General features: G+C 41.1%; 1 protein-coding gene across 3 annotated transcripts in view; it reads left to right on the top strand.

The window, feature by feature from the left end:
- The window catches only part of mtus1a (microtubule associated tumor suppressor 1a), a 26464-nt gene extending 1375 nt beyond the window's left edge, over positions 1-25089 (top strand). For 2 of the 3 annotated variants that reach the window (XM_087170995.1, XM_087170994.1), the window contains exons 2-15: positions 796-2946; positions 3215-3449; positions 4859-5092; positions 6441-6533; positions 7077-7196; positions 12940-13157; positions 18579-18645; positions 21402-21616; positions 21765-21870; positions 22108-22181; positions 22294-22389; positions 23080-23196; positions 23304-23401; positions 23805-25089. In XM_087170995.1, coding sequence (XP_087027121.1) covers positions 904-2946; positions 3215-3449; positions 4859-5092; positions 6441-6533; positions 7077-7196; positions 12940-13157; positions 18579-18645; positions 21402-21616; positions 21765-21870; positions 22108-22181; positions 22294-22389; positions 23080-23196; positions 23304-23401; positions 23805-24033 — 3945 coding nt within the window. In that variant the 5' untranslated portion in view covers positions 796-903 and the 3' untranslated portion in view covers positions 24034-25089. Of the gene's footprint in view, positions 1-795; positions 2947-3214; positions 3450-4858; positions 5093-6440; positions 6534-7076; positions 7197-8526; positions 9089-12939; positions 13158-18578; positions 18646-21401; positions 21617-21764; positions 21871-22107; positions 22182-22293; positions 22390-23079; positions 23197-23303; positions 23402-23804 lie in introns of those variants that run through there. The other variant, XM_023395925.2, reaches the window with a different exon arrangement.
- Positions 25090-25257: the final 168 nt, after the last annotated feature.

Genomic DNA, 25257 nt, shown 5'->3' with positions numbered 1-25257 from the left:
TATATATATATATATATATATATAGATAGTATATATAGAAAAGCCAAAGGCAAGACCAAGAATGGAAACATGAGGTTAACATACTGCAAATTATGAACTGAACCCTCTCTCCAATGACTATTCAGTGTTTTTCACCACATGTAAATAGATTGCTTTTTGGATTATTAATTCTTGTGACTGGCAAGCTTAGCAGTCCAGCCATCTTAAGCAAACACAACAGTACACAACAACATAGTTAAGTCTGCCATTTAGTTCTCATGCCTTACACACATTGCCTCATTTCAGAGAAGAAGCATGATCATTGGTCCATCCTTATATTAAGCTTTTATGACACCATGATTCAGCAGAGACAGTAATGGTGGTATTTTCTACTTGCTCAGCTTAAATGTAAAGTATACCTGATACAAAAATAAAAAGTGAAACAAAGCTTTAGAAAGGGTACAGATACTTAGCTGACCTGATATTCAACAGACCTAATGAAAGTGCATTTTGCAACACATAGCACAGCTTATGTAGACGTATACAGAAACTGCAGTATTCCCTAAGCATGATCCTATTCAATTTTGTATATTTGAAGTAAGTCATAAATAATTTGAGTATCCAGCTACTGTTACAATAGTCAATGGCTGCAATGGCTTACCAGGTGCAACCCCAAGCTTTTTTGTAACCCTAAGAAAAACATCTGGGCATAAGCCTGTTTCTCAGTTTGGTGTGTTCCTGTTAACGTTCTGTGAAATTACAAAGATTGTGTAGAAACATAGCTACAAAAATTTGACCCTTTCCTCTTCTTCACAGATATTCGTGCCCAGTCATCATCAAATTTGATGGATTACGTTGCTTGTAACTGAATGTGAGGTTATTTAGAACTACAGAAGCACACAAAAATCCCGTCAGAACGCTAAAATGTCTAATAAGACATTCAACATGTCTACTGACCAAGTTGAGAGTACAGTTCCTTTGCCCCATAGAGGCCTTAAGCTTGGCCTCTCCCCTGAGAGTCATTTCAGCAACTCATCCATGTCCCCGTCACCTGACTCCGACAGTAGTGTTTCCAACATGAGTGACAGAGAAGCCAGCAGCTCCCCTGACATCAACATGCTGGAGTGCTGCCTCAGTGAAGGTTCCCCTGTGGATACTCCCTACAACACCACCTCACCACAGGGTGATGTGTTCTGTGGTGTAAGCAGACACATGAACCAAACTTTTATTGCCACATCCATTAATGGCAGCGTGAATTTCTGGAATAACAACTTGAGTCAGATGAGCAACGAAGAGACAGGATCGGAGAAGTACAATACTTTTAGTAAGAACACAGAGGATGGAAGTAAAACACCAGTGACATCCCCAGACTCTGCTGGAAGGGAGAGCCACCTGAGTTCACGTGAAACCTCCCGTAGAGGATCCACTGAGAATGACTGCTGCTCCCTGAGCTCTGGGGAAATGGTAATAAGGAGCAACAGTTTTTGTCTGGAAGATCAGTCACTCTTAATAGTCTCTTCCCTGGAGGAGTCATCAATCTCTCCAGCTGCAGTCCATCCAGCACTGCCTGCTGAATCTAACCTGCTTTCAAACACTCTGCCGGATGTGTGCGAAAAATCTACAGAAAGAGTCATCGAGGAAAAAGCAGGTGATCCATGTCTTGGTGTGACTTTCACTCAGACAGACAACTTGGAGCTCCCCAGTGAGGAAAATTATATGGCAACGTGCAACTCTCCTATAGCTTTGCCAAGTGAGAATGAAGGAGGTCTTTTGATGACCTTTGTCTGTGAAAAATCTTCTGCAGATAGTGGAAAAGAGGCTCAGTTCCCAAGTGCTGAAGCAGACCTTTTGGCCCATTTCCCCGGAGCAATTACACCAGAACAAGGGAAGACCTTTGTGTCCACTCTATCAGCTATGCAAGAAAGTGACAAGAATATTCATACTTCAACTCCAGTACAAAACATTGGGAACAAGATACCCAGCCTCCCTTCCTTTTCAGAGTCTCCCTGCACAGGAAATACAAGCAGCCCAGGACACCATCCTGTTAAACAACAGGTGGTCCCTGTGACTCCTAAACAACGTTTGGTTGCAGGACTGCCACCTTCAGCCAGCAAAGTCAAGAAAATGGACATTAAGAAGTTTCCCAAGTCAGATTTGAGTAATGTAAAATCTAAAGTCGTTACAAGGACTTTGCATCAAATGGCAGTGCCAGGACCCGCTTCACAACACAAACCACCACAAGTTAATGTAACCAGCAAACGTACTGAAGCACATAGAGTAGCAACTATCAGGATTAGTCCTGCCAAGATGAGGAGTAGCACTGCAGTTGTCTCTACCACCACTAAAATGGTCAGTGATACGCAGAGACAAATGAATACAGGAGCTGCCAACTTGGGCGTGACAATTATACAGTCATGTGGGCATACTGCTGTGGATAGACAAGGCAAGAGTAGAGCATCCTCACTGGACCACCACACAGCTGCCAATAAACATGCTTCAGCCGTCCAAAGCAGTAGCATCAGCTCAGATGCAGAGCAGGCAACCTCAAGCCAAGTAGCAGATGCCTCAGGACAGCATGCTGGCAACCAGACCTTCTGCTTCTCATCCTTAGAAAAATCCCCTGATGGAAGTGGCCAAACGGATCCCAAACCAGCTCCAAAGAGAAGCATGTCGAACAAAATTGAGGTCAGGTCGGGCTCAGCCATAGGTCAGGACAAGCCTCCTGTCCTTAAGACACGGCCTCGCTACTCATCAGAGTGTTCATCTTCATCTCGGCCACCCACGGAGAAGAGAACAACTTTAAGAATCTCAACTAGTTTTACCATTCCCAAAGCTGACAACCACCTGGGCCAAACCAAACCAGGAAACCAGAACTGCTTTTCCCAGAGTAAACGGGATGTAGAAGCTGAGGCCACAAAGAGACCTGCTGAAAACTCTGCTAGAGTGGTTAACAAGATCTTCCTGGTGGTGAGTATGGACATAAAATTTGAACAATTAAAAATTCAGCAAAAATTCATCACTTATTTTCAGTTGCTATCAATATTAATTTTTCTTACAGATCTTTCTATAAATCACATTAAAAATTTTGGAGGAAAGAGCTGCATGTTTTGGAATAGGAGACACAAAAATTAGCTTGGACCTGACAGGGATCTTTGGGAAAATGTTTTTTGTGGTGAGCCGTCAGAGCCAATTCCACAGAGCTGAGTGGCTGAGTGACAAATTGCTCTCTTTGCAGGGAGAGTCCAACAAATCGACAGCAGCAGGAGCCTCATGCGATGAGAGTAAGAACAGATTTCGAGGACGACCATCTCCTAGACGAACAAGAGGAGCACCACTCTCACAACCTCCAGCTGACGGTCCAAGACCAGCCACTCTGTCAGCCAGGCAGAGGCATGGAACCCTGGGCAGGGATGAATGCAGGACTTCCAAAGCTGTAGTGACACCCCAGTCCAAGCAGAAGAGCATCACAGGTAGGAAGCATCATTGTTGGATATTGTTAAATACAGAGTGTGTGGGATTGATATCCACTTAAACTGAGCCTGTGATAGTTGTTCTTTGTTTCTCTCATAGAGGGGAAAGTTGACCTGCAAATGTCAGTAAATAAACATTGACAGTAAGTCACAATCAATACCATCATAAGTTCTATGGCCTGCCCTTGACTAAGCAGAAAGCTAATGATTTCCTAACTATTTCCTCTGTTGTATAAACAGAGAGAATTGTGTAATAGGTCTGTTGAACTCTGTGTATAATGGAAACTAGAACAGTAGAGAAGCTGACTTGGACTGCTCTCGAGGGGCCATCTATGATAAAAGGTAGCACCAGAGGTAAATGGTTTTGTGTGTGTGTGTGTGTGTTTGGGGGGGGGGGGGGGGGGGGGGTCTATTATAGCTGATACAGCAGGATCCTTCAAAGTAACACAGTGATCCTATGAGATAGTGGTTTATACTCTTCAAATGACAAACACACATTTTTGACATATTCACTTGCTTGTGGCCAGCATTTCAAGAATAATGAAAATGCAAATAATACAAACCTAGAAATGCTGTTGCGAACTAGAATAACTCAGGTTGTAGTAAAGCTGTCTCCCCATGAGAGGGTGACATTGAGCAGTTCCTGTAATAGACCTACTGTTGTCCTCCTGATGAGCTCAGCTTTGTTCAGCAATGTTCTACAGGAACAGTGTTGGATACAGATGTCACCTCCGGCCTCTTGTCCAGGTCTTGGGGATAAACGGTCAACTCCCTCTGCCCACTGCTCTTCATAGTAAGAGGAGTCCTGGGGAAGGAGGGGGACTCTTCCTCTGATGGGAAGCCATCTGTACGAGTGGAAAAAGCAAGGGAAGGAAAGGGAGGTTTTGAGCTCACCAATAGTTTTGAAGACAGAACACACTGTTTGAAACAAGCACCCTAAGCACAGTAAAAAAGCAGGAACCTTCTCATGCTCTGGCTACAGAGACATTCGACAGGGATACATATTTTTGTTTAAACTGCAGCATTTTTGTTTGGTTGATCAAATTTGACATGTTTGATGTTGTGAGTAAGATAGGTAAGTTTTGTATAATTGAAAATGGAAGAAAGAAAGTAAGCTTCCAGGGATAGTTTTCATTTAATTTTTATAATGTTCTCTATGCTTGTCGTATAATATAATTTGCTTTTACTTTATATATACTTTTACTTGCTTTAAAATGTACTTTTTACTAGTTTGGATCTTGTCCAATTCAAAACACTCATTAGCCAAGATGCTAGGATGGTTTATTAGGCTTGAAGTAGTTTTGAACTGTGTGAACAATACACCACTAAGCTCAGTTTGTGTACAAGTTTGCTATAAGAGGTTCATGCTGCTGACCTCTGATACTTATTTGTGCTCCTTTGCATCCTAGGCAGTCAGAGAGCACAGGCATCAGGAGACCCATCCCTTGGAACAGCCTCAGCAGCAAGTATTAAGCCCCAGTTAAATGGATCCCGACCTCCTCAGACTCCGACTCGCCCATCTCTTAAGGGCCCTCCCCCTACTTCTGCTTCTAGACTACCACGCAAGACCTCAGGGCCATCCAGGAGCCTCACTGAGGCCAATGTTCACAGTGAGCTGGGTGAAGGCAGTTGGAGTACACAAGGTGAGCCCAACAAGAATTTACATTGTTTTTAGAAATGGGATGTTCAGTCCCTGCAGGCTGTTGCATAAAGAAATCAGTTTGATGCACAATCAGGCTACAGTTTTCAGATGTGTCCTTAAAACACATCTGGTCATGGAGGGGAGGGGCTGCTGTTTTACATGGTGACCCACTTCAGGGCTCGGGCTGGATGTAAATCTCCCCTGAGTCAAATCTTACTCTGATTTAATACCTACACATCTGCCAAGATACAGGAGATCGGCATATTAAATCATAGTGACATTTCTCAGACTTCTTTATTTTAAACTCTCAATAAATCTAATTCAAATCTATCAAAACAAAATGTGAATTGATAAGCTGAATAAGGCCTGGTATCAACAAAACATTCTGTGGTCCTGCTGTGCTTTGAATGGTTCTAATGAGAACTTTTTGGTGGCATTTTATTTTCTGACTGATGTATAAAAAAGAGTGCTGTTAGACAGTGAGCTCTTTTCCACCCAGCATCCTCAACAACATGCAGATCTGTGATTGGCTGAGAGGACCTCTTTTCCAAACTGGGGGCCCCCCCTTGTGTGGTTGTCAAGGCAACGGGTTCTATTCCACTCTAGTTCACACACAGTATTGCCTGGAGGAGAGAAAGCAGACATTACAACTGATGTCGTCTGAGGTGGATAAAAGGAGCAGTTTGCCTATTTTATTTTTTAGATTGAAAACCAATGGCTGGTTACACAGGACTTCGAAGCTGCACTTGGACTGAATTTCCATCTACTGTTTTCAACAACTCCTCTTTACTGGCACAGGGCAGTGCAGCATCCAACTGTGATCTTACCCTCATGACATGCCTGCTCATTGGATCCTATCGCTTTTGTATCATCCCTTTGTTAGCTGCATTTAATGGAAAAGATAGAAAGCTTTGGAGAAGTAAGTGAGATTGGAAGTTGAATCATAACTGGGGTTTCCATGGTGGCATGTTTATTTAAAGAACATTTGTTCTACATGCTAGATATTCAAGCAGTCATATTGTTTATAAATTTGATTCTATATTTGCTGCATCTTGCTATGGTAATTTTTGTCATTGTGGTCAGATTGACAGCACCTTTTGTTAATCTGATTCATATTCTTTTTCCTTAATGTAGCCTATATATTTAATCACATTATTCAAATAATTATTTGAATATTTGAAGAATTTAATTTACCTTGTTACTCCAGAAGTTGTACTAAGTAATCACTACTGTTGACTGACTACATGAGGTCAGTTGCAACAACAGCAGTACTGTTTTTAAAGCAGAGAGGGAGAGGGTTCAGTGCGATTTGCAGTGTTTAACCAGCTCTTCTTTATGTGCTCCAACAGTTTCTGGAGGAACTGCACGAAAACAAACCCCATTCAAAGCTGTTGTGCTGAAAGCAAGGCTCATCTCAACACCTGGAAGAAACACGGGACAAAGTGAGATCACACTTCTACACACACGCATGCACACTTTTTTAGAATTTCAGACTTATTTCCTTTATCATTTCCTGTACAAGGTAGTGTCATTATTTGTTTGAAGGCATTGAGCTTAGATTTTGATCAGATTTAAGCTTTTTAATTCTCATTCATAGAGCAACTATGAGTGAGACCACATTGATTTTTGCATCTTTTATCTTTTATCAAATCCTCACACAATGATAAGGAAATGGCCCTGTTAAATCTCACTTAGGTTGAAAGTGATTAAAACCTCCCAAAACACTCAGCTACAGAAACTATTGTTACTTCCCTAATAGTGTGGTAACCTCATTTGATTAGGCTCATTTGATCTTGATTGAATCAGATTACCTCTATCTTTGCTGGCCATTTTCACAGTATGTTTGATCAAACCTTCATGAATTAGTTCTGATTTAAAAGCAGTCTGCGGTTCAACAGTTTTGGTCAGTTGCCAGTTTCCCTGCTACATTATGGGTCAGATTAAGTCTCGCCACTTTTCTCACCTGGATCTTCTGCTTTTAACAGCTTTGACCACTGCATGCAAGAATGTTGCTTCCACCAGCAAAGGAGCTTCAAATTCTACAGTCAGTCCTCTGAAAAGGACTGGTTCTGCAAGACTTGTTCCTCTAACTTCAAGTGGACCTGGTAAGAGTTTTCTTTTCTCTTTGTGTTTTCAACAGAGCTTGGGCTTCTCGTAAAATTGTATCCATTTGATTTGTTACATGTATTACCTGTTTAAATAAATGTTTACAGGGCTTGTGAAGGCAAAAGGCTTGACTTCAGAAGTGAGGGGAATGCAATGGCAAAAAGATATTGGTTATTGAGTTGTCTATAATAATGGTATAGTATAAGAACAAGGATGAAAACGGATGAATAGAGATACTAACTGAACCTCAGTATTTTAGTGCACTAACCCCACTTAAAATCATGTTTAGTTTTCTAAAGGGACATTATCAATTTTGATAGGTAATGTTATTCTACAAAGCAGTGTACTTCTGTCTTTGATGTACAACTCTAACATCTTAAATGAATATCAACTGTAAATAAGAAAATATAGATTTCTTTTTTTTTTTACTCAAAAAAACATGCTGAGAAAGTGTTAGTAAATTTTTAGTCCGGAGTGATGTCAGTTGTCATCTCAGGCTGCATAGACTCCCAACAACCTTCAGTAATATGGTAGGGCAACATCTGTGTATTGTGTGAGACAAAAAAATCCACAACACATTTGCTGCACCACCAAGTACAGTTACGATTTGAAAGCGACTCAAATAAGTACATCAGCATTTTTAACATCTCCTGTCTTCTCTCATCAAGAGAAAAGTGAGGGAGATACCCAATGGAAATTAAGCCCTTGTGGCTTGTATCCGTAGAGTTAATCTATTTTTAGCAGAAGCTACGAATGGACTATTTATTTCATGCTGCTCAGTGTTGTAAGGGACTTGAGGTTCTAAGGTAAATCAGATGTGGTTTGTGTTTTCTATAAGCCTTATCACACTAAAGGCTTAATGCATGCTCTCATTTTCTTGGCCTTAGTTGCTCTCTGTTGTTCACACACAATGCTTGATGCATATTTTTGGGCTCTTTTACAGTGTCATTTCAGTCTGTTTTGCAGAAACTAGATGAAAAAAATTTTAAATTATATAGAACTTAATTAGTCAGCACATTGTTTTGAGTCTAAAATATGGTTCACAGTTGTAGCTGAGGACACATTTTCACAGAGAACTATGCCAGCCAAGCTGTTTTGCACACAGCGCATCAGAAAGAACCTTGCCACAGGCAGACTGTTGACTCTTGCCATCCCACTGCTGGTGACACAGAGAAAGAGAGTAAATGGGAGGAAGAGTGGGGGGGCTAGATTAAATTGTCATTGGCTGAAGCTATTCTGTTTGCTCCTCCCATCCCTGTCTCTCCTACCCCATCCCCCTCTGCTCTTATCCTAGCATCTTGGCTCTGCTACAGCACCGCCATCATCAAGCTTGGGGATGCTGCTTTGCTCTGCTGTCAGAGATTCATGTGTTTGGTGAATAGCCTGAAACCTTGCTTTACCAAGAGATTAAGGGATTTTTTTTTTTTTGCCTCTATCAGATCTTACAGGCTGTGCCACAAACCAGTGGCCAGCCTTTAACCCTCTCTGTGGATTCCAGCGTTCACAGCTGGGAATTAGATTTTGAATTGGGATACCTGCCATGCCTTCACTTTTTTCAAGGCTTCCACAGTGGTGTAACTCTTACTGCTTTTTATTGATTTATTTATCTTCTGCCTGTGCTTGTCGGTGATGCTGTCATCTAAGGCATGATGCACTGAGGCACACCATGGCGTGTGGTTCATAGCCAGCATCAAGCTCCTGTATTTGGGCACTGTTTTTTAAAGTGATTATTAGCAGAAAACTGTGACTGTCTTGCTTGGTTTTTGAGAGATGTTATGGTCTCCGAAGCTCTCCCTGTCAAACATCCACGTGCGTCTGACAGCTAAGGGTTTACTCCGAAACATTCAGCTGCTGTCAGGATGCAGGAAGAACACTGTGGTTTTCCAAGCAGGTCTGTCGGTTATTTCCATGTTAAAGATTTCTACTGACATTGTTGTGGTCTTTGGGTCTCTGCACTATATTTAAGCCAAACCTATCAGTGTTTACCTCTCAAGTAGACCTGTGCAGTTAGCTGTTTCTGAAATCTATTTTTAGTATGTCTATTTACTGGTTGGCAAAACAGGAGGTTCATCTTTCATTTACCTACCTTGGTCACCAAAATGTGTGACCCCAGACAGAAGTATTTTAGGAGACAAATCTTGAATTCAGAAACAACTTTATCTAAACAGACATTAAAATTTATTGCATTGAAGTCATGTATTTCAGGATTTCTAGTATTACTTTTGTGACCACCTTTTTATACAACTGTGTCAAAATGCACTAGGTTGCTGTCATGCTCACTGGAACACCCAGTACTCCTGTTTCACCCTGAGATGGACCAAGGTTATTTTGGTTCTTAGTCTCTAGGTTGAACCATGGGAACCTTGTCGTGATTGCTGAATAATGTTATGGGAACACAGTAGCCTCCTGTGGGTTCCAACATTATTTAAAGCAATTTTTAAAGGTTGCAACCAAATAAGATAATTTAGCTTTATAGTCTTAAAGGGCTTAATCTCTTATCTGTTATGTGTTTAAACAAACAAGAGCATTATGATACACTCTCAAAAATGTATCAAAACAAAGATTCTTAGTAAAATGTCATTGTTGTCGTGATTGTATTGTATGTTCACAAATTATTTGTACAGTGTCCCATGCATCAGTTAATTTTTCATTAATATGAGACAATGTCCAGTAAATATGAGAGTATTTGTCTGGTATTGTGTGAACCAAGCACTGTAACAAGTGCATGATTGTAAGGGGTCTCATCACACATCATGCTTTGTGCTATGCAGTGACATCTCCTTACAGCAGCAGAGCACTATGCTGTGGAGTCGATGAATCACTTGGTATTTGATGTTAAGTGAAGTTGAATCGTAACAAAATGATTCTTTAGGCATGGTAAGAAGAATGAAGTAAAAAGGGAAACGTATGTCATCCACTCTGTTCAGATACATTGATGGAAATAGCTGCAGGTCTTCTGTTGCCATGGAGTAGCAGTCAAATTGAGAGACAGCCTATGTGCTTATATGAATTCATTTGTACAGTGCAGGTCTGTGTGTTTACGGAAAACAGAAGCCACATTACATTTAAAAATTCTGCTAAAATATGAGACGATAAAGCCAAACCATATATTTACTTATGTGTGAATATTTTCTATTTTGTGAGTAGATTAGAGTTACACACAACAGCCTCAGAAACTTTGAAGCAAATACAGGATATGGCCTGAAAATCAGACTGAATTGCTTTTTCATTTTACTCACTATTTGAATGTCTGAAGGTTTTCTCATAGGCTCATAGGTTTTCTCACAGGTATAGAACCCAGCAACCTCTTTAGACCATTTTGAATTATTTAAATAGGTGAGAGCACAGATTTTTAAAATTCAGCAGAAATTTGTTGCATAATGTCCACTACTGGTCTTAGATACAAACACAACCCATTCCTTTCTATATGGATTAAAAGTGGCAACAGCTAACATGGCTGTGATCCCGCTGTTTTAATATCCTAGGAGTACAAGCAAAAGGCAAAACTACAATGAAAATAAAATAAATTAAGTCTGTCACATTGCAGAAGGGCAAGTATTTCACAAGCTTCTTACTACCAACCGCTTATTTTTACTAATATGCTAGTTGCACCATCACATAGACAAATGTGATATTTCCACAATATAATGTGAACCATCTCCCGCTATGCAGTAGCTCGTCTGTTGTGGAGCTTGGCTTTGATCTGTATGCAGGCATGTTTGTGGTACATATTAGCTGTGTACAACCTGAGAGGGTCCTCTGTACACCACCAGCAGAGGGCATCCTAATTTAAAGAAACCCTTGACTTAAGATACCCTCTTGAATACAGCATCATAAAAAAAAGATTGGAAGCTGAGCAGCAAAGCTCAAATTTTTGTTTGGCTGTGTGTCAGATAAAAATGATCTATTTTGACATTTTCTGAGTATGTACATGGTGCAACACTGGAAATGCTTAATTGTGTAAAAAAAAAAAAAAAGATTCTATGTATATTAGCCTTTGTAGCCACAATTCTAAAAGTAAATTACTAATCTGAGGTTGCAGTGAGATCATTGAGATGGAGATCTGTGTTTTTGTTCTTGAGCCATCAGAGTCCTACATGTCAGTCTGAAAATATAAAAGCACAACTTTGTGCTACAGTCCAAGCTTGAGGCTATATACACAATGATTGAAATTGTTCACCTGATTTATTAAAATTCTGACCTTTTTGTTCAATAGTACAATAAAATGTGTTCCTTGTTTTATCAATTGCACCATCCATCCAGTTGCAGCACAGTATTAATATTTTGTTTGCATTAAAGGCTGTGCCTGTCTTTTATGCTGAACAGTTTACTTTGGCTGTGAAACACAGAGGCCACCAGGGGAAACCGGCTTTGAGGTGAACTGCACATCCGGATATAGAGCTGTGTAAACTCAAGTTAGTCTGTGGCATAAAAGCAGCATATAATTATTCAGATGAGATGGATCTGGCTTTTTATTATCCTGTTGTCTCTTAGCAAGCGCTAGTTTTACTGCCTTGACTCAACAGTTTGTTTTTGAGTCTTTTCCCTTTTAGTCCTTCTCAACAGTGTTCACTTTGTCAGCTTCACCAGCTAGGAGTGTTGATATCCTTTGCTGTATTGTGTTGCCCTGATAAGGCCAGTGTGCAGAGCTGTACCTCAGCAGCTCCAGGATCAGCTGTTTACAATAAGCAGGAAAAACAATCCCACCTCCTAGACTGAATATCTGTGGGGTCTTATTTTAAAAGGCACCCGGGTAGATGCAGCATTATTTTGCTTTAATGATGTCTGGATCCCATAGTTGCATACTGGTGTTATTCTGGGATGTTATGATGTTCTCAGATGATTCCCTGCTTAGTGCATCTAAATTTAACTTGAATATGTTCCAGGTTTTGCGGCTCATAAAGGACATGATCATAACACTTCATGGACAGTACGTAGTATTACAGGAGCACACTCATGGGCACTCGACTAGCTTTAAAGTAGATTTATAATTTGACTGTTATGAATTCACTTGCAATTATATCAATTTGTTCTTTTTGCTTATTAATCTTAATTTGGTCTAACAGCTGTCATGTAAGACGACAGACAGCTAAGTGAGTATCTCCATAGGCTGCTAGCAGTATAGTATATTCAACTCTTTACAGCTGGTATTCCTGATATCTCTCAGGCTATCCTCACCGCTGTGTGACATAACGATCACTACACAGTCTCCTCGCAGTCATTTTTTTCACCCTTCTCCACTACAATTGTCTTTGGCAGTGGGATGTTTGTTTGGTGTTCCTCTGGTCTGACGATGCAGTAGTGTCAGCGACAGAATAAACACAAGTGTTATTCATTAGTTGGATTGATGGTAGCTATAATATAGGGGTGATATATTTATAAAGCTGATGTAAATCAAAACTACAGTAGCATGGCCTTGCTAAAATAAGCTGTCCTTGGTAACCTGCAGAGCACTAGAAAATATTAGGATACGGAAAGCTAATTGCATTCAGAGGATCCATTTTTATGTCTTGGCTGTCGGAGGAGCAGCAGCACTGGGATTCATCAGACTGGTTGATTGGACAGAACAGTTCTGGACTGCAGAAATATCCCGGGAATTGATACCGAAGCTTGATGTATCTCTGATGCTGACAGAAGCGTATAGGGTGGGTGGTACTGCTGTTGGACCAGCTGCAGTGGTTATGGAGGGGGGTATGATGGTGATCAACGTTGTCACGACACTCAACACATGTTCTTTCACAGTGGACAAGAACAAACCCAAGGCCAGCTCCCGCCAGCAACACCCACAGCCGCAGCCATCCCAACCAAACCAGAGTCATGGACCTCCAGATGTGGTACCAGCGAGTGTGGCAAAGGGTGAGAGGAAGGACCAGGCCATCCAGCAGCTCAGAGACCTTCTCGCAGCCAGTAACTGCAGATTTGAGGCATTCACCATCGTCTTGCAACAGACTTTGACTGAGGTAAGAAAATTTTACTTCCGCAGGGAAGTTCATTTTTATTTTTTACATCCTTTAAATTTTATATTGAACTTCATGGACCCTTGAAATTATTTTTTTCCAACAAAGTATCTAATAAATAAAGAGAATTTACACAATGTGTGGAAACATGTCCATAATAACATTCGAAAAGCTGATGTGAATCATATATATTAATTCAATTTTGCAGAGCTTTTATAGAAAACTGTGACAAAACAGTGCAACAAAGTATTTAGTGTTTGCTTTAATATGCATATTAAAAACAGTCATACAGTGAAGGATACTCCTTTTTTTCTCAGTTTGTTAAGGCATTACTTCTTGATCTCTAAATTTACACCAAAAACTATTAACTTAAGTGATTGCCTTGGATTATAACAACAAGTGTTGCAATATCAAATCCTGTGTGTTGATGCAAGGGAAACCAAATGGCATTTCTATTTACAGCAACAGCATGGAGAATGATCGTAAGGGTATGAGGGCCTGCACACACAGACATATTTGAAAGTTGTCTAACACAACAGCCCTGTTGTCGTCCACTGAACTAATCCTGGATCAAAGAGAAATTCAGCCTTTTAATTGTTACTCTGCTGCATCTGAAAATTGGTGTCATGATCTCCTAATGTCTAAACACAAGTCTTTCAGTTGCACTTAAATACACTTTTCATAGATAGGTTATTCAGGCATGCGAGCATGTCCCTGGCAGTCTTTTAAAAATGGATGTTTAAGATTTGTGTTTGACTTGGATCTGGTTTTAATAGTGGTACCATGTGATTGGCTTTCAGGAACTGGATGCCCCGAGGGATTATTTTTCCCACAGTGCATTACAAACAGGCTTATCCTACGAACTACCCTCCACCCGACCCCAGCCATCGTACTCCCTCATTTAGTGTTGTCAAAGCAAAATTATGATAGAGTGCTTGGACTCAATTAAGTATCTGTGCATCAGGAGCCCTACAGTTTAATATAAATGAATTATAAAACTGAATTAAATTGGCTTAATGTAATTAGTGAAGATTTATATCTACAGTTTCCTGTAAACCTAGAGAAAAAAATCAGATACTACCTTATTTGAGTGTATAAAATGTCACAAGCTATTTCAGTCCCTCCGGTTAACTTTAGAAATGTCCTTGTCAAATATTTTCACACTTTATGTGTTGTCAGTACGCAATGAAAGAAGATGATTGAGTGAAACAACTGGTATGTACTATCCAAATATATTTTAAAAAATCATCCAGATTTCATATTTGCAGTACTTAGTGTTCCAGTATTGAGAGATCTCCATCAAGTTACTTTGTCTTCATCTTTTAATTTGAGTTTTTCCTCAAAGAAACTGACGGTTTCTTGTTTAGAATTCATAGATGGGTCTAAGTGACAAACCACAGAACACTGTTTTAGATGTATATAACAAATACTTAATCTTGTGATTCAATGCTGTTCATTAAAAGCAGTGATGGTAGCCTGATGCCCAGAGGGGATTTATAAGGTATGTGAGATTTGATCTTGCCCTCCAATCTTCATTCAACCAACTTCAACCCTGTTACAAGTTATTAAGTTACTGCCTTTTTCTCTGTGTTACTTTGTGTTTGTAAATGGGTTTAATATCATTGTGGTGGTGGAGGTGATTCATTTAGTTGCACAGGGGAAGACATCAAATCCAGTCTTGCCAAGATTCTCCTCAAGAAGCTATTGGGGACTTACCATCATTTATTTACAATGACTCCCCTGGACCTTTTTTGACAATGTTGCTACACACATATATTAGGTTGTAAAAATAACCTGCATAAACACATGCATCTTTTTTCAGTTGGCACTCTTGTTACTGGAGACATATTAGGCTTATGGGCCACCAGGGAGGTGCAGAGGAAAAGCTACAGCAGCATTATTTGCCTTACTGTATGTAGTCCTGGTGAAGCTTGTTGCTGCCCAGAGGAAGGAAGTAGCAGGGGACTACATCAGTGTGTTCAAGAGTTCTTTAACAGGCTGTTGCTGTAGTGCACTTGATCTCTCTGCAGCTAGAACTATTTTAGAAAATTAAACCATTGCTTCACTCAGCTGTGATACAAAAAGTCACTCATGCATTTTGTTTCCTGTGGCTTAGATTGCAACTACTCCCTTTACTCCCAGTTTGCTCTGAGTTCGACACCAGGCAGATCTCTTGTGGCAGTTTTGTGTGTTCTGGGTAGCTCCAGTTGTGACAGAGTTCACATCAGTCCAGTTTTAGCTTCAATGAGCTTCAGGGAATTCTGTTGTTCCTTCATTTCTTCTGCCAGTTGCACTACCCCACTGATTGTGATAATGCACTCAAGTGTCTAACTTATGTTGACAGATGTTTAAAAGCCAACCCAGGACCATTTTTACCTGTTGTAGCTCAGTTTCACATTCCAGGCATCAGAAAGACAGTGGGAACTTGTCATTTGAGAGTAGTGTGGAGGGAATTGGCATATGGATATATGCAGTCATACAAAACAAAGCTGATGGAAAATGTGTTTAAATGTATATGCTGCTGGTCCATGTAATGTTACAGCTAGTACAGAAGGCACAGTGTGTGATCTCCAGTCACTGATGTTTGACTCATATCCTTTGTTTGGGTGGCAGAGTTGTGAAACTGGTTACATCAACAGATATTAGAAACACAGTAAGTTTGTTCCTCTTTGATGGAAAAGGAGCTGTCCTAGCCTCACAAACTCAACTTAAACTACAGCATGTTTTTCTTTTTCCACCCCCTCCACTGGAAACAAGGATTCCAATGGACATTAATGCCTGAGACACATTTACTCATTTGGCAGACACTTTTATCCATAGTGACTTACAAGTTAGGAAACTTGAGCTTCAGTGTCTTGCCCAAGGAAACTTCAGAACTTGGACAGGAGGAGCTGGGGATCAAACTGCCAACCCTGCAATCAGTGGACAACCCACTCTAAAACCTGAGCCACAGCCGCCCACACACTTAACATAAATTGTGTTCAATCTCAAAGATTATTTCAAAAAACAAAATCACCAAATTTGTGTATCAGGTACATTAATGGGCGAGTCTGGGTTTGTAGAGCACAATGGTGTCTGGTGGCCACTCAGACTAAGAATAGTAAACTGGACATTACCATCATAGTGTGAGAATGTCCCAGCTGTTGACTTGATATGGTTATGAAGAGCAGCCGAACACTAAGCAAGGACTGCACACTGTTTCTTACCATCTGTTTGGATGGAGTGTGTAAGCACTTGATCTGGTTTGCCACCTTGTCTCATACAGACAGTGCTGTGAAACAAGTTGCACTAAGTGGAATGCAAGCATATACCAACTAACCTGAAAAATGATTTACTGTCAAGCTTTGCTCTACTGGCTTTCTAATATTCACAATATCTCCAGGAAACTGGAACCTGATCTGAAGCAATTAGTCATTGATATTAGTCTACCATCAAGTGTTATTCTACACTTGACATGGTATCATAATATACACAGGGGACATTACATGTTGCAGATGCTTTAGCAGTTGAGGAACTGGATATCAAATTAACATGGCACAAGCATGCACATCCAAACATAGAGGTCTGTACTTTCAAGTACAAAGTTGACTAATGAGGGACAGTTTATGCATGGCATTTTTTCTGTGTAGGGCTGAGTGGTGGCAATTATTTTCATCTATGTGAGCAAAGGTTTCTAGTGTACATATGCATTTTTTAATTGATATTGACTCAGCATGTTTGCTGGAATCTGTCATCAAGAACAGAAGAGGGTTAAACTGCACCATTACAAATGACACCAGGAGCGTGTGTGAGAAATGGGTGCAAGCTCGAAACATTACCAAGGCAGTTGGATATTAGCCAACAAGTGACATAATTTTCATATTTATGCATTGACTGTCAATAGTCTTACTCAGACAGAAGCTGGAAATTTGATCTGTCACAGCATAAAAGTATCATCTTGGGGGCGTCGAGTGGCGCAGTGGGTTGAGCAGGCGCCCCACATGTAGAGGCTACAGTCCTCGCTACAGTCTGCCCCGGTTCGAATCCCGCATCGGCCCTTTACTGCATGTCATCCCCCCCCTCTCTGCCTCCCTGTTTCCTGTCTCTCTCTACTGTGCTATCATAAAGGCATAAAAAGCCCCAAAAAATATACTTAAAAAAAAAAAAAAAAGAGTCATCTTGTAATGGAGAGATTGTACCATGCAGCCTGTAGTCATGCAGCAGATTGTGTGGTAATGGTGCAGAGGGGTGAGGGCATGATTTAATGTAGGTATGGATGAGCAGTGGGGGATGGTGGCAATGAAACCTCTATGAATCCCCTGGGAAGGTCAATGCACACACAAGTCCTGCTCCATCAGCCTGATGTCTGACAGCTCTGTGTAATTTATCTGTTTGCTCCACTCTTCAGTGCTGCCTTAAAGTGACCTCAGCTTGCTAGTGAGGAGGCTGTGCTCTTACACACTGTAGCCTGCCCCTTTTAGTTTTTTTAGGTGGAATACGGTAATGCACTCTGCAGTCACTCACCACAGCCAGTGAAGCGGCTTTTTCAGTCCTGCCTCAGATGTTGTGAGAGCAGTCTGGGAGGAGGTGTGTGTGGAGGTGGTGCGTCCACCTGGACCACTATATGTCCTGGAGTACTGGGTCTCCATAGCTGGAGGGGGAGACTCCGGCACCCAAGCCTCAGCCTGAGGCTGGATCATGGGCTGTTCTGGCAGCAGAGCGTGCCTTAGTTCTCCCTGCGCTGCAGAGAGGGTAACTGGCTTCTACACTGTTCTGTTCTGCAGTGAGGTATAGATGCAGGTCTGGGGTACAGTAGGACAGGGTGGAAGATATTTGCTTTTGTAAACTGATCAGTGAAGTGATGTTTGGCTTTTCTTACTTGGCTATTTTGTCTTATGTTTATAATTGAATTATGCAGGCTGTGTGATGCACTTTGCAGTGTATGAGGTTGTTTATGTGAATCAGCATAGTAAGAGGAAGGTAATTGACCCAGAGGTAAACAGTTTTTGGATAAGCTATGCATCAGTTTGAAGCCTAGCAGGAGCCACTGCAGCTATAGCGCAGTCCCCTCTTTACTGCAAAACTGAATCAGTAAAGGAGTTGAGACTAAAAACATGAGTTGAGTGTCAAATTTTCCTTTAATCCCCCACCCCTTATCCCTGATGATGTTTTTTCTTTGTTAGCTGCTGCTGTGCCTTCAGTGTATTTGCGTCTGGCAGTCAAACACAGTATCCTAGTAGGAAAACTGGATTCATGTGATGGTTATTTGTCAGGGTGTTGCCCTGAAAGAACCTTCCATCTAATAGTGAATTACTTTTCAAATTCATAATGCTGTAATATTGACTGACGATTTAAGATATGCTGTGTTAAAACAAATATCCTTAGAAATTAGTAATATTGACACTGTCCTGAGCATGTATATGACTGTTTACATTTTCTCTGCAGCGTGATGAAGCCACAAGACAGTGCAGGGAGCTGTCCCAGGAGCTGGCCAACCTTCGAGGAGATCTGGGTAAGTTAGGTCACCTTGGTCTCACACTGGCTGTGTTTACAGTGGTTATCACCAAAGTACACACTCCTGGTACAGTGTTTGCTTTTACTACGTCTTTCTAATGTGTTTTTTGTCCTTTGAATTGTTCAGTTTACACAGCAAAGTTGGGACACATTGAGGATTATGTCTCTATAGACAATTATGACAATATATTTTTTATATCTTGGCTGCTGGACTTTTTTCTCACTGGTATAAAGTTGTTTACTTGGTGTACTTTTTTGGTTGCTATGATCTGATGCAATCATTGATCTGAGTCATTGGTGCTTTATTGTTGACGTTTATAGCAGATGTTAGGCGTTTATTCCACACTGGTGAATTTAATCAGCGATTACATTGCAGAAATTCCACTGGACTGGCAGTCATGCCGTTCAATAAAAAGTTTGATAAAAAATGTGATCTTTATTTAATACTAATAAAATCGTTAGAGCCAGTGCTCTGCCTGAGAGTGGTTTGTAGTTTTATGGGTTAACTTGATGGAACTGGTGTCGAAATCAATTCATGAATTAAATATTATCCTTTTTGTTTGCAGGTGAGGACATACTCTTGTTTGCTTTTATCCACCATATAGATATTCCCTGTGGCTTCCTCCACTTGTTAATTGCTTTGTCCTCCACTGAAAATCAGATATCTATTTGACATGGCTTGTGTGTTTAATTGTTGCTCAGTTAAATGGTGTCAGTCTGTTCCCCAGGGAGTGGCAGGGTGACCTCTGACCCTAAACAGGAGGGGCTCTCACTAGTGGAATGCCACACCACCTGAGGCCTTGTGAAGGCTTAGAGATAACGACCCATGTTTTATGCCAAGCCTAAGTGCTGTCACACAGAATAGCCTCGAACATACAGGCACATGCACGCTCAAACATGCACTCACGCAGCAGCTTTCATCTCCGTTACTTAAGGCTGCAGTAGTGTTGTGACTCCTCCCCTCCTTTACAGTCTCAAGACTTCCACATGAGTGCTCTTATATGCTGAGCTGCGCTATAACACATTCTTCACTTCAGGCTGTGAGATCTACGCTATCCTCAGATCAACCTTTTGTATTATGTGTAGTAAAATATATTTGGCAGTCAAGAGGCATTCTTAAAAATCCACGTTTGGTTTATTTTGTCCTCAGACTGTGTCCCTGCCTGCCTCCCCAGTGATCTCACTCCTCGTACAGCAATAAATTCAAGGCTTGGACCACAGCCAAAAGTATGGTTCAACCACACCCAGTTTGTTATCATTCCTCACATGTAAAATTACAACTAAAAGGGATCTGCCTGCTTCAGCATCCGCATTATATGTTACGTTTCCAAATCCCGTCATCCTGATAACTCTGGGCAAAAATACAGCTAACATTAGATTAACTGGGTCCTGGTTTTCCATACTGCATGAGCCGCGAGGTGTTTTTGTAGGGTGGATTTGGACTAGAAAGGCTCATATGAGCAGATCTCTGTTACACATGGTTGCGGAATGCCGGCTCCGTTTGTTGAGCTGCACATGCCAAAGCATGATAGATAGTCCCTATGTTAGCTTGGCCTCTGTCCCTGGAGCTGCGGCTGTTATTCCACTCTGGCTAAGGTGAATCTTCATGCTCCTGCAGTGCACTGTTATTTCTTCCTACTGTAGCTCAGTATCTAGATGTGTAGAAGAAGAGACTCTGGCACTCCATTTATATGCAGACAGTAACAGGGATACAAATAAGTAGACAAATAAGTAACACAATTTGAGACAATATGTGTGCGACAAAATTGTTCAATATTATAGATAAACACATTACAAATGCAGCATGTGGCCCTTGTGGGGAGAATCATCATATGTCCAAAAGATGCCTACTTTTTGGTAACCATGAAACGTTATATTGTTATAGCGTCACTGTACCACCCATTTTGTAGGATAGCAGAGAAACATCTGAATTCAGTATTATTTTACACCCACTTGCTCCACTACTATAGTTTTACATTGTTTCAGGTTAAAAATATATAGTCGTGGTTTATCGTCATACCATGTATTTAAGACCAAACCTCTCAAGGAAAGTTACCTGCTAAACATGACAGAAGAGTTTGTTGTTGCACACAGCAGTCTTTCTTACTGTACACCTTCACTGTGACTTTGCTAGTGAGCTGAGGTCCAATTCCAGCTGCTGGGTATCAACAGTGTTTGTGCACAGCCACTTAAACTGCAGACAGGTTATGGAGTTGGTCACTGTCACCAACTCCAGAGCAGGCATAAACACTTTGTGATGGAAACAGTTGGGATATAGTGAGATCAGTTTACAGAACAAAAATAAAAGCCAACAGTTGCACAAGCTTGAAAATGGCACAATGTGGCAACTGTGGAAAGGAGAAAAGAGCCTGATTTATGAAATCTGTTACCTATGCCACCAATTTCAAGATAGTGTGAAAGAATTGAGACTTGTTACTACATCCTCATCTGTCTATAAATAACTGCAGTGTAGTTGTGGTTAAGTGCAAGAGGCACCTCCCCTCGAAAGTCAGTTTTTCCATTCCTTTTAGGAGAGCATCAGTGTCGCACATTTACATCAAGGACGACTTTGCTAAACAGACGGTCCTCAGTGGACATATCAGATTTCTTACACAATCGGTTACTAATACAGTCTTTCCTCTGACCTTTTTTTTAATGAATATTACAGTCTACACAGCTGCAGATACTCACTGAACATCATGCAAAGTCCTATCACAATTTCACCAAGATAAAATGCTATCTTTTTATTTCCAGTTTGCTCCATCCATTCCTCTGAGCGTTTGGAGAAGGAGAAGGAGGAGTTGCGTGTTGCTCTGGAGGATGCACTGCAGAAACTGCAGGAGCAGCACCAGAACGATGTGGCCGAGCTGGAGCAGAGGTTACAGGCCTTCTACCAGGCTGAGTGGGACAAGGTCCACCTCACCTACCAGGAGGAGGCTGACAAGTGCAAGACTCTCATGCAACAGCAGGTTTGTCACAACACTACCTTTCAGAATGATTTTGTATGTGCTTCAGGAAACTGACAGTAAAACATCTAAATATAAGGCAGTGCCTGATAATGCCTCATGATCAATAATGCTTTGTTTCAAAATTAAGTATATTGTGTTATTTTTAAAGATGGGAGAGCTTAAAGCCAATCATGAAGCCATTAAGCTGGAACTGCAGAGCAGCCACACAGAGCAGCTGCAGTGCGTTAAACAGCAGTATGAAATGTCACTGGAAGGTGAGTGGACAGCACTGACACAAACTATTCAAACTACATCCATTCTCTGAAGCTGCTTTTTATGAGTTCATTTGAGACTGACTCGAGCTGAGAAAGCTTTGAGTGTGTTTTTAACTTAAAATTTTCTGCCTCTGTTAACTAATGCATGTACAGTATAAAAATGTTTTATTGCATCATAACATTAAATTGTGATTAATCTTGACCTTTCTAAAGTGACAATACCTGTAAACCTTTCAGAGCTCAGGAAAGTTCACAATCAGGAGCTGCAGTCTGTGGACAAAACTTTGAAAGATGCAGAGGCTGCTCTGTCTGTAAGGATCACTTTTTCCCTTTTCATGTAATGGCACAAGATTAACTCATGATTTGATAAGCTAGTGTGTAAAACTTTACTCAGTGACTTTGTTGTGCTGTGTGCGTCCACAGGGACAGATCCAAGAGCTGACTGTGGAGAACAGTGCCCTCATAGAGAAGCTAACAGCAAAGGAGAACAAGAGGAGGGAGCTGGCCGAAAAGAGTCAGGTACTCTTATCTGTGCGCTTATTATAGCAGAGCTCCACTTTAGAAACATCTCATGACTCCAGTGTTGTTCACCCCTGAGCATAAAAGGTGGGAAATCCATGAGGCCAATGATTACCAGAAGGATGGATCATCAACAGAGGCGCACACAATACATGTTTTCGTAACCCATAGACTTCTGTTCAGTCAACCATTAACCATTCTTCAGTGTGAAATGTGGCAGGTTAAACTCTGCTGCATCACCCTTCCCCCGACCCCGCCTCCCCCTCACTGTCCAGAATGTATATTTTAATTTTCCCAGAGTGCTGTTGTACAGGGCGGCTGATGCTCCTCATCAGTGTTAAGTGGCTGCCACATGTACTCAGCATTCTGGCCTGGCACAGTAGAGTCATTAAGATAACTGCCTCACGTTACCCTGCCACTGCACATCTGTTATTAATAGATAAATAAGAACAGTAGCATTAGCAACAGATCAGTGTTACATATTGATATATGATATATATATGAATTATTGTGTAAGACACCTAAACATCCACAGTGTGACTGTCCCTGTGAGCCCTGAGCAGTGAATATTTTGTGTGATGACCAGCGCCCTCTGTTGTGTGGTTCTGGAGGCTTGCTGTATTAATGTAAGCACTTTTTGCAGTCTTGATAATCCCTGAACGTCTTGGCTCTATTTATTTGTCCCTGCAGAAGGACTCCCACACCCTGTATCTGGAGCAGGAGCTGGATAGCCTCAAAGTGGTGCTGGATATCAAAAACAAGCAGCTCCACCAGCAGGAGAAGAAGCTGATGGAGATAGACAAACTGGTAAGAACTGAGGCAGATGAAAATGTTTGCTGGGCGTCAAGACAAGCAATGCTACCGACAGAAAAAAACACTTGGATCTGTCAATCATTCTGTTTTTTTTTCCCCAGACAGAGAAAAATGTGAAGTTGGATGAGAACCTTAAGAAGGTCCAGCAGGAGAATGAGGACCTCAAAGCCCGCATGGAAAGACATGCTGCACTGTCGAGGTAAGAGTTCACAAAATGAGCTCATGAAGTGATGGAAACCACCTGTCTCTGTTCAGGCTCTTTATGCCCCAGTGAACCTTTGAATGACTGCATTATCATTATCATTTATAGAGCACTTTTCTAAACCCATGTCACCAAGTGCTTCACACAAGCCAACAACTTCAAAACAAGCAGTCAAATAAAACTGAATATCACCAGCCATATCCTTTCAGGGTTTCCGAAACAACCTGTGTAATCCTAATTTTATTAGTTTCATTTTTTAAAGAAAGTCTGACACCAAATAAATCAAATAATTAATGATACACTGTAGGTGAGAACTTGAGCTGAGTGGTTGAATTGCTCTCGTGTGAACATTTATGCTCCGGATCATTTCTAACTAGTCTGTTGTGTTGATGCACCACAGACAGCTGTCCACAGAGCAGGCCATGCTGCAGGAGTCTCTGCAGAAGGAGTCCAAGGTGAACAAGCGTTTGTCCATGGAGAACGAGGAGCTGCTGTGGAAGCTCCATAATGGAGACCTGAGTAGCCCCCGCAAAGTGTCCCCCAGCTCCACCTCCCCCTCCCACTCCTTCAGCTTCCAATCACCTCGCAACTCTGGCGTCTTCTCCAGCCCTCCTGTCTCGCCCAGATAACGATGGGCCCCTGCTTCCGGGAAGCAGACCCTGATGTTTGAGTTATCCCTCTAGAATATGGAGCCATTTTTGTTTCCTGTTCGCTTAGCAACACAACAGCCTGACCTTGGCTCCTTCAGGTTTGGATGAACTCTGACACTTTCTGGACAGGGACACTACAGACTGTAAGAAAAAAAACGTTGCACAGAAGCACTTAATAAGCAAGGCCACCTTGTTCTTTGCTTTTCACATCTGAAACTATGGATGAGGGAAAAGGAAATCTCAGGACTTGTATGTAATGAAACACTATTTTTGTTACTTGTAGTTGTTGGCAAAGGCTTGTCTTTCCTGAAGTTCAGCACACGCACACATACAGTACATGCAGTAAAAAATACACACATGCATGCATGTGTATACACATGTGCAGATACAGCCCTGCAGGGTGAGAGAGGGCTTCTTTGTGTCTCTGGAGACCACAGCCATGGAAAGTCTGAATTCAGAATAGCTATGAATACAGATGGCAGCATCCCTCCTCAGGGCATATTTTTATTTTAAATATGTTGCTTCTGTTGGATTCCTGCACCATTTCTCACAGCTAACTGCTGTAATAATCCTAACATCCCACTGCTAGTCAGGACACCAGTGCTGTACATGTCTCTGTCTAAAAATTAAAATGTTCATACTCATATGCAGGCTGCTCTCACTGGCATGTTCATATTTCCGTATGATATATTTTCAAAGGTCAGGATTTTTTACGTCCATATTGACAGTTTAAGTATCATCTCTGGCCTCAAACATGTTTAGTTTTTCACGTTTTTTTTTGACTAAGGGACCAATCCGAGTCTTTGTGCATGTGTTTGAGTTGTGTCGATCACCCCTCACTGAAACCTAATGCAGCTTTAAATTCAGGGTCTTGACCAGAAGAAGCCTTGCTTGTACATGTCAGAGACACTGCATCTTGGAAATGTCTCGAAAAGAGTATTTTGTGTGGAATTGATATTATTGGTGTGTTGACCCTGTTTGAAATATGCAATTAATAAAGTCTTGTATTAAACCTGAAGTTGGAAAGCTGCAAAATAGTCTGTCAAAATTTGTTACTGTTATCCACATATTTTGTGAATTTATTCAGATGAAACTCTGCTTACTGTTTCCTTAAAGAGATATATTACAGTTTATAATTCAGTTTTTCCTGGGACTGAAAAACTTGGACTCAGTAGGTTTTACCTCCATAGAATCAGTGAAGTT

This window comes from Seriola lalandi, unplaced genomic scaffold (assembly GCF_002814215.2).
Source record: "Seriola lalandi dorsalis isolate HSWRI2012SDOR001 ecotype SW California unplaced genomic scaffold, Sedor1 jcf7180002054971, whole genome shotgun sequence".
Classification (NCBI taxonomy): domain Eukaryota; kingdom Metazoa; phylum Chordata; class Actinopteri; order Carangiformes; family Carangidae; genus Seriola; species Seriola lalandi.
This window is presented reverse-complemented; position numbering and strand designations above follow the sequence as displayed.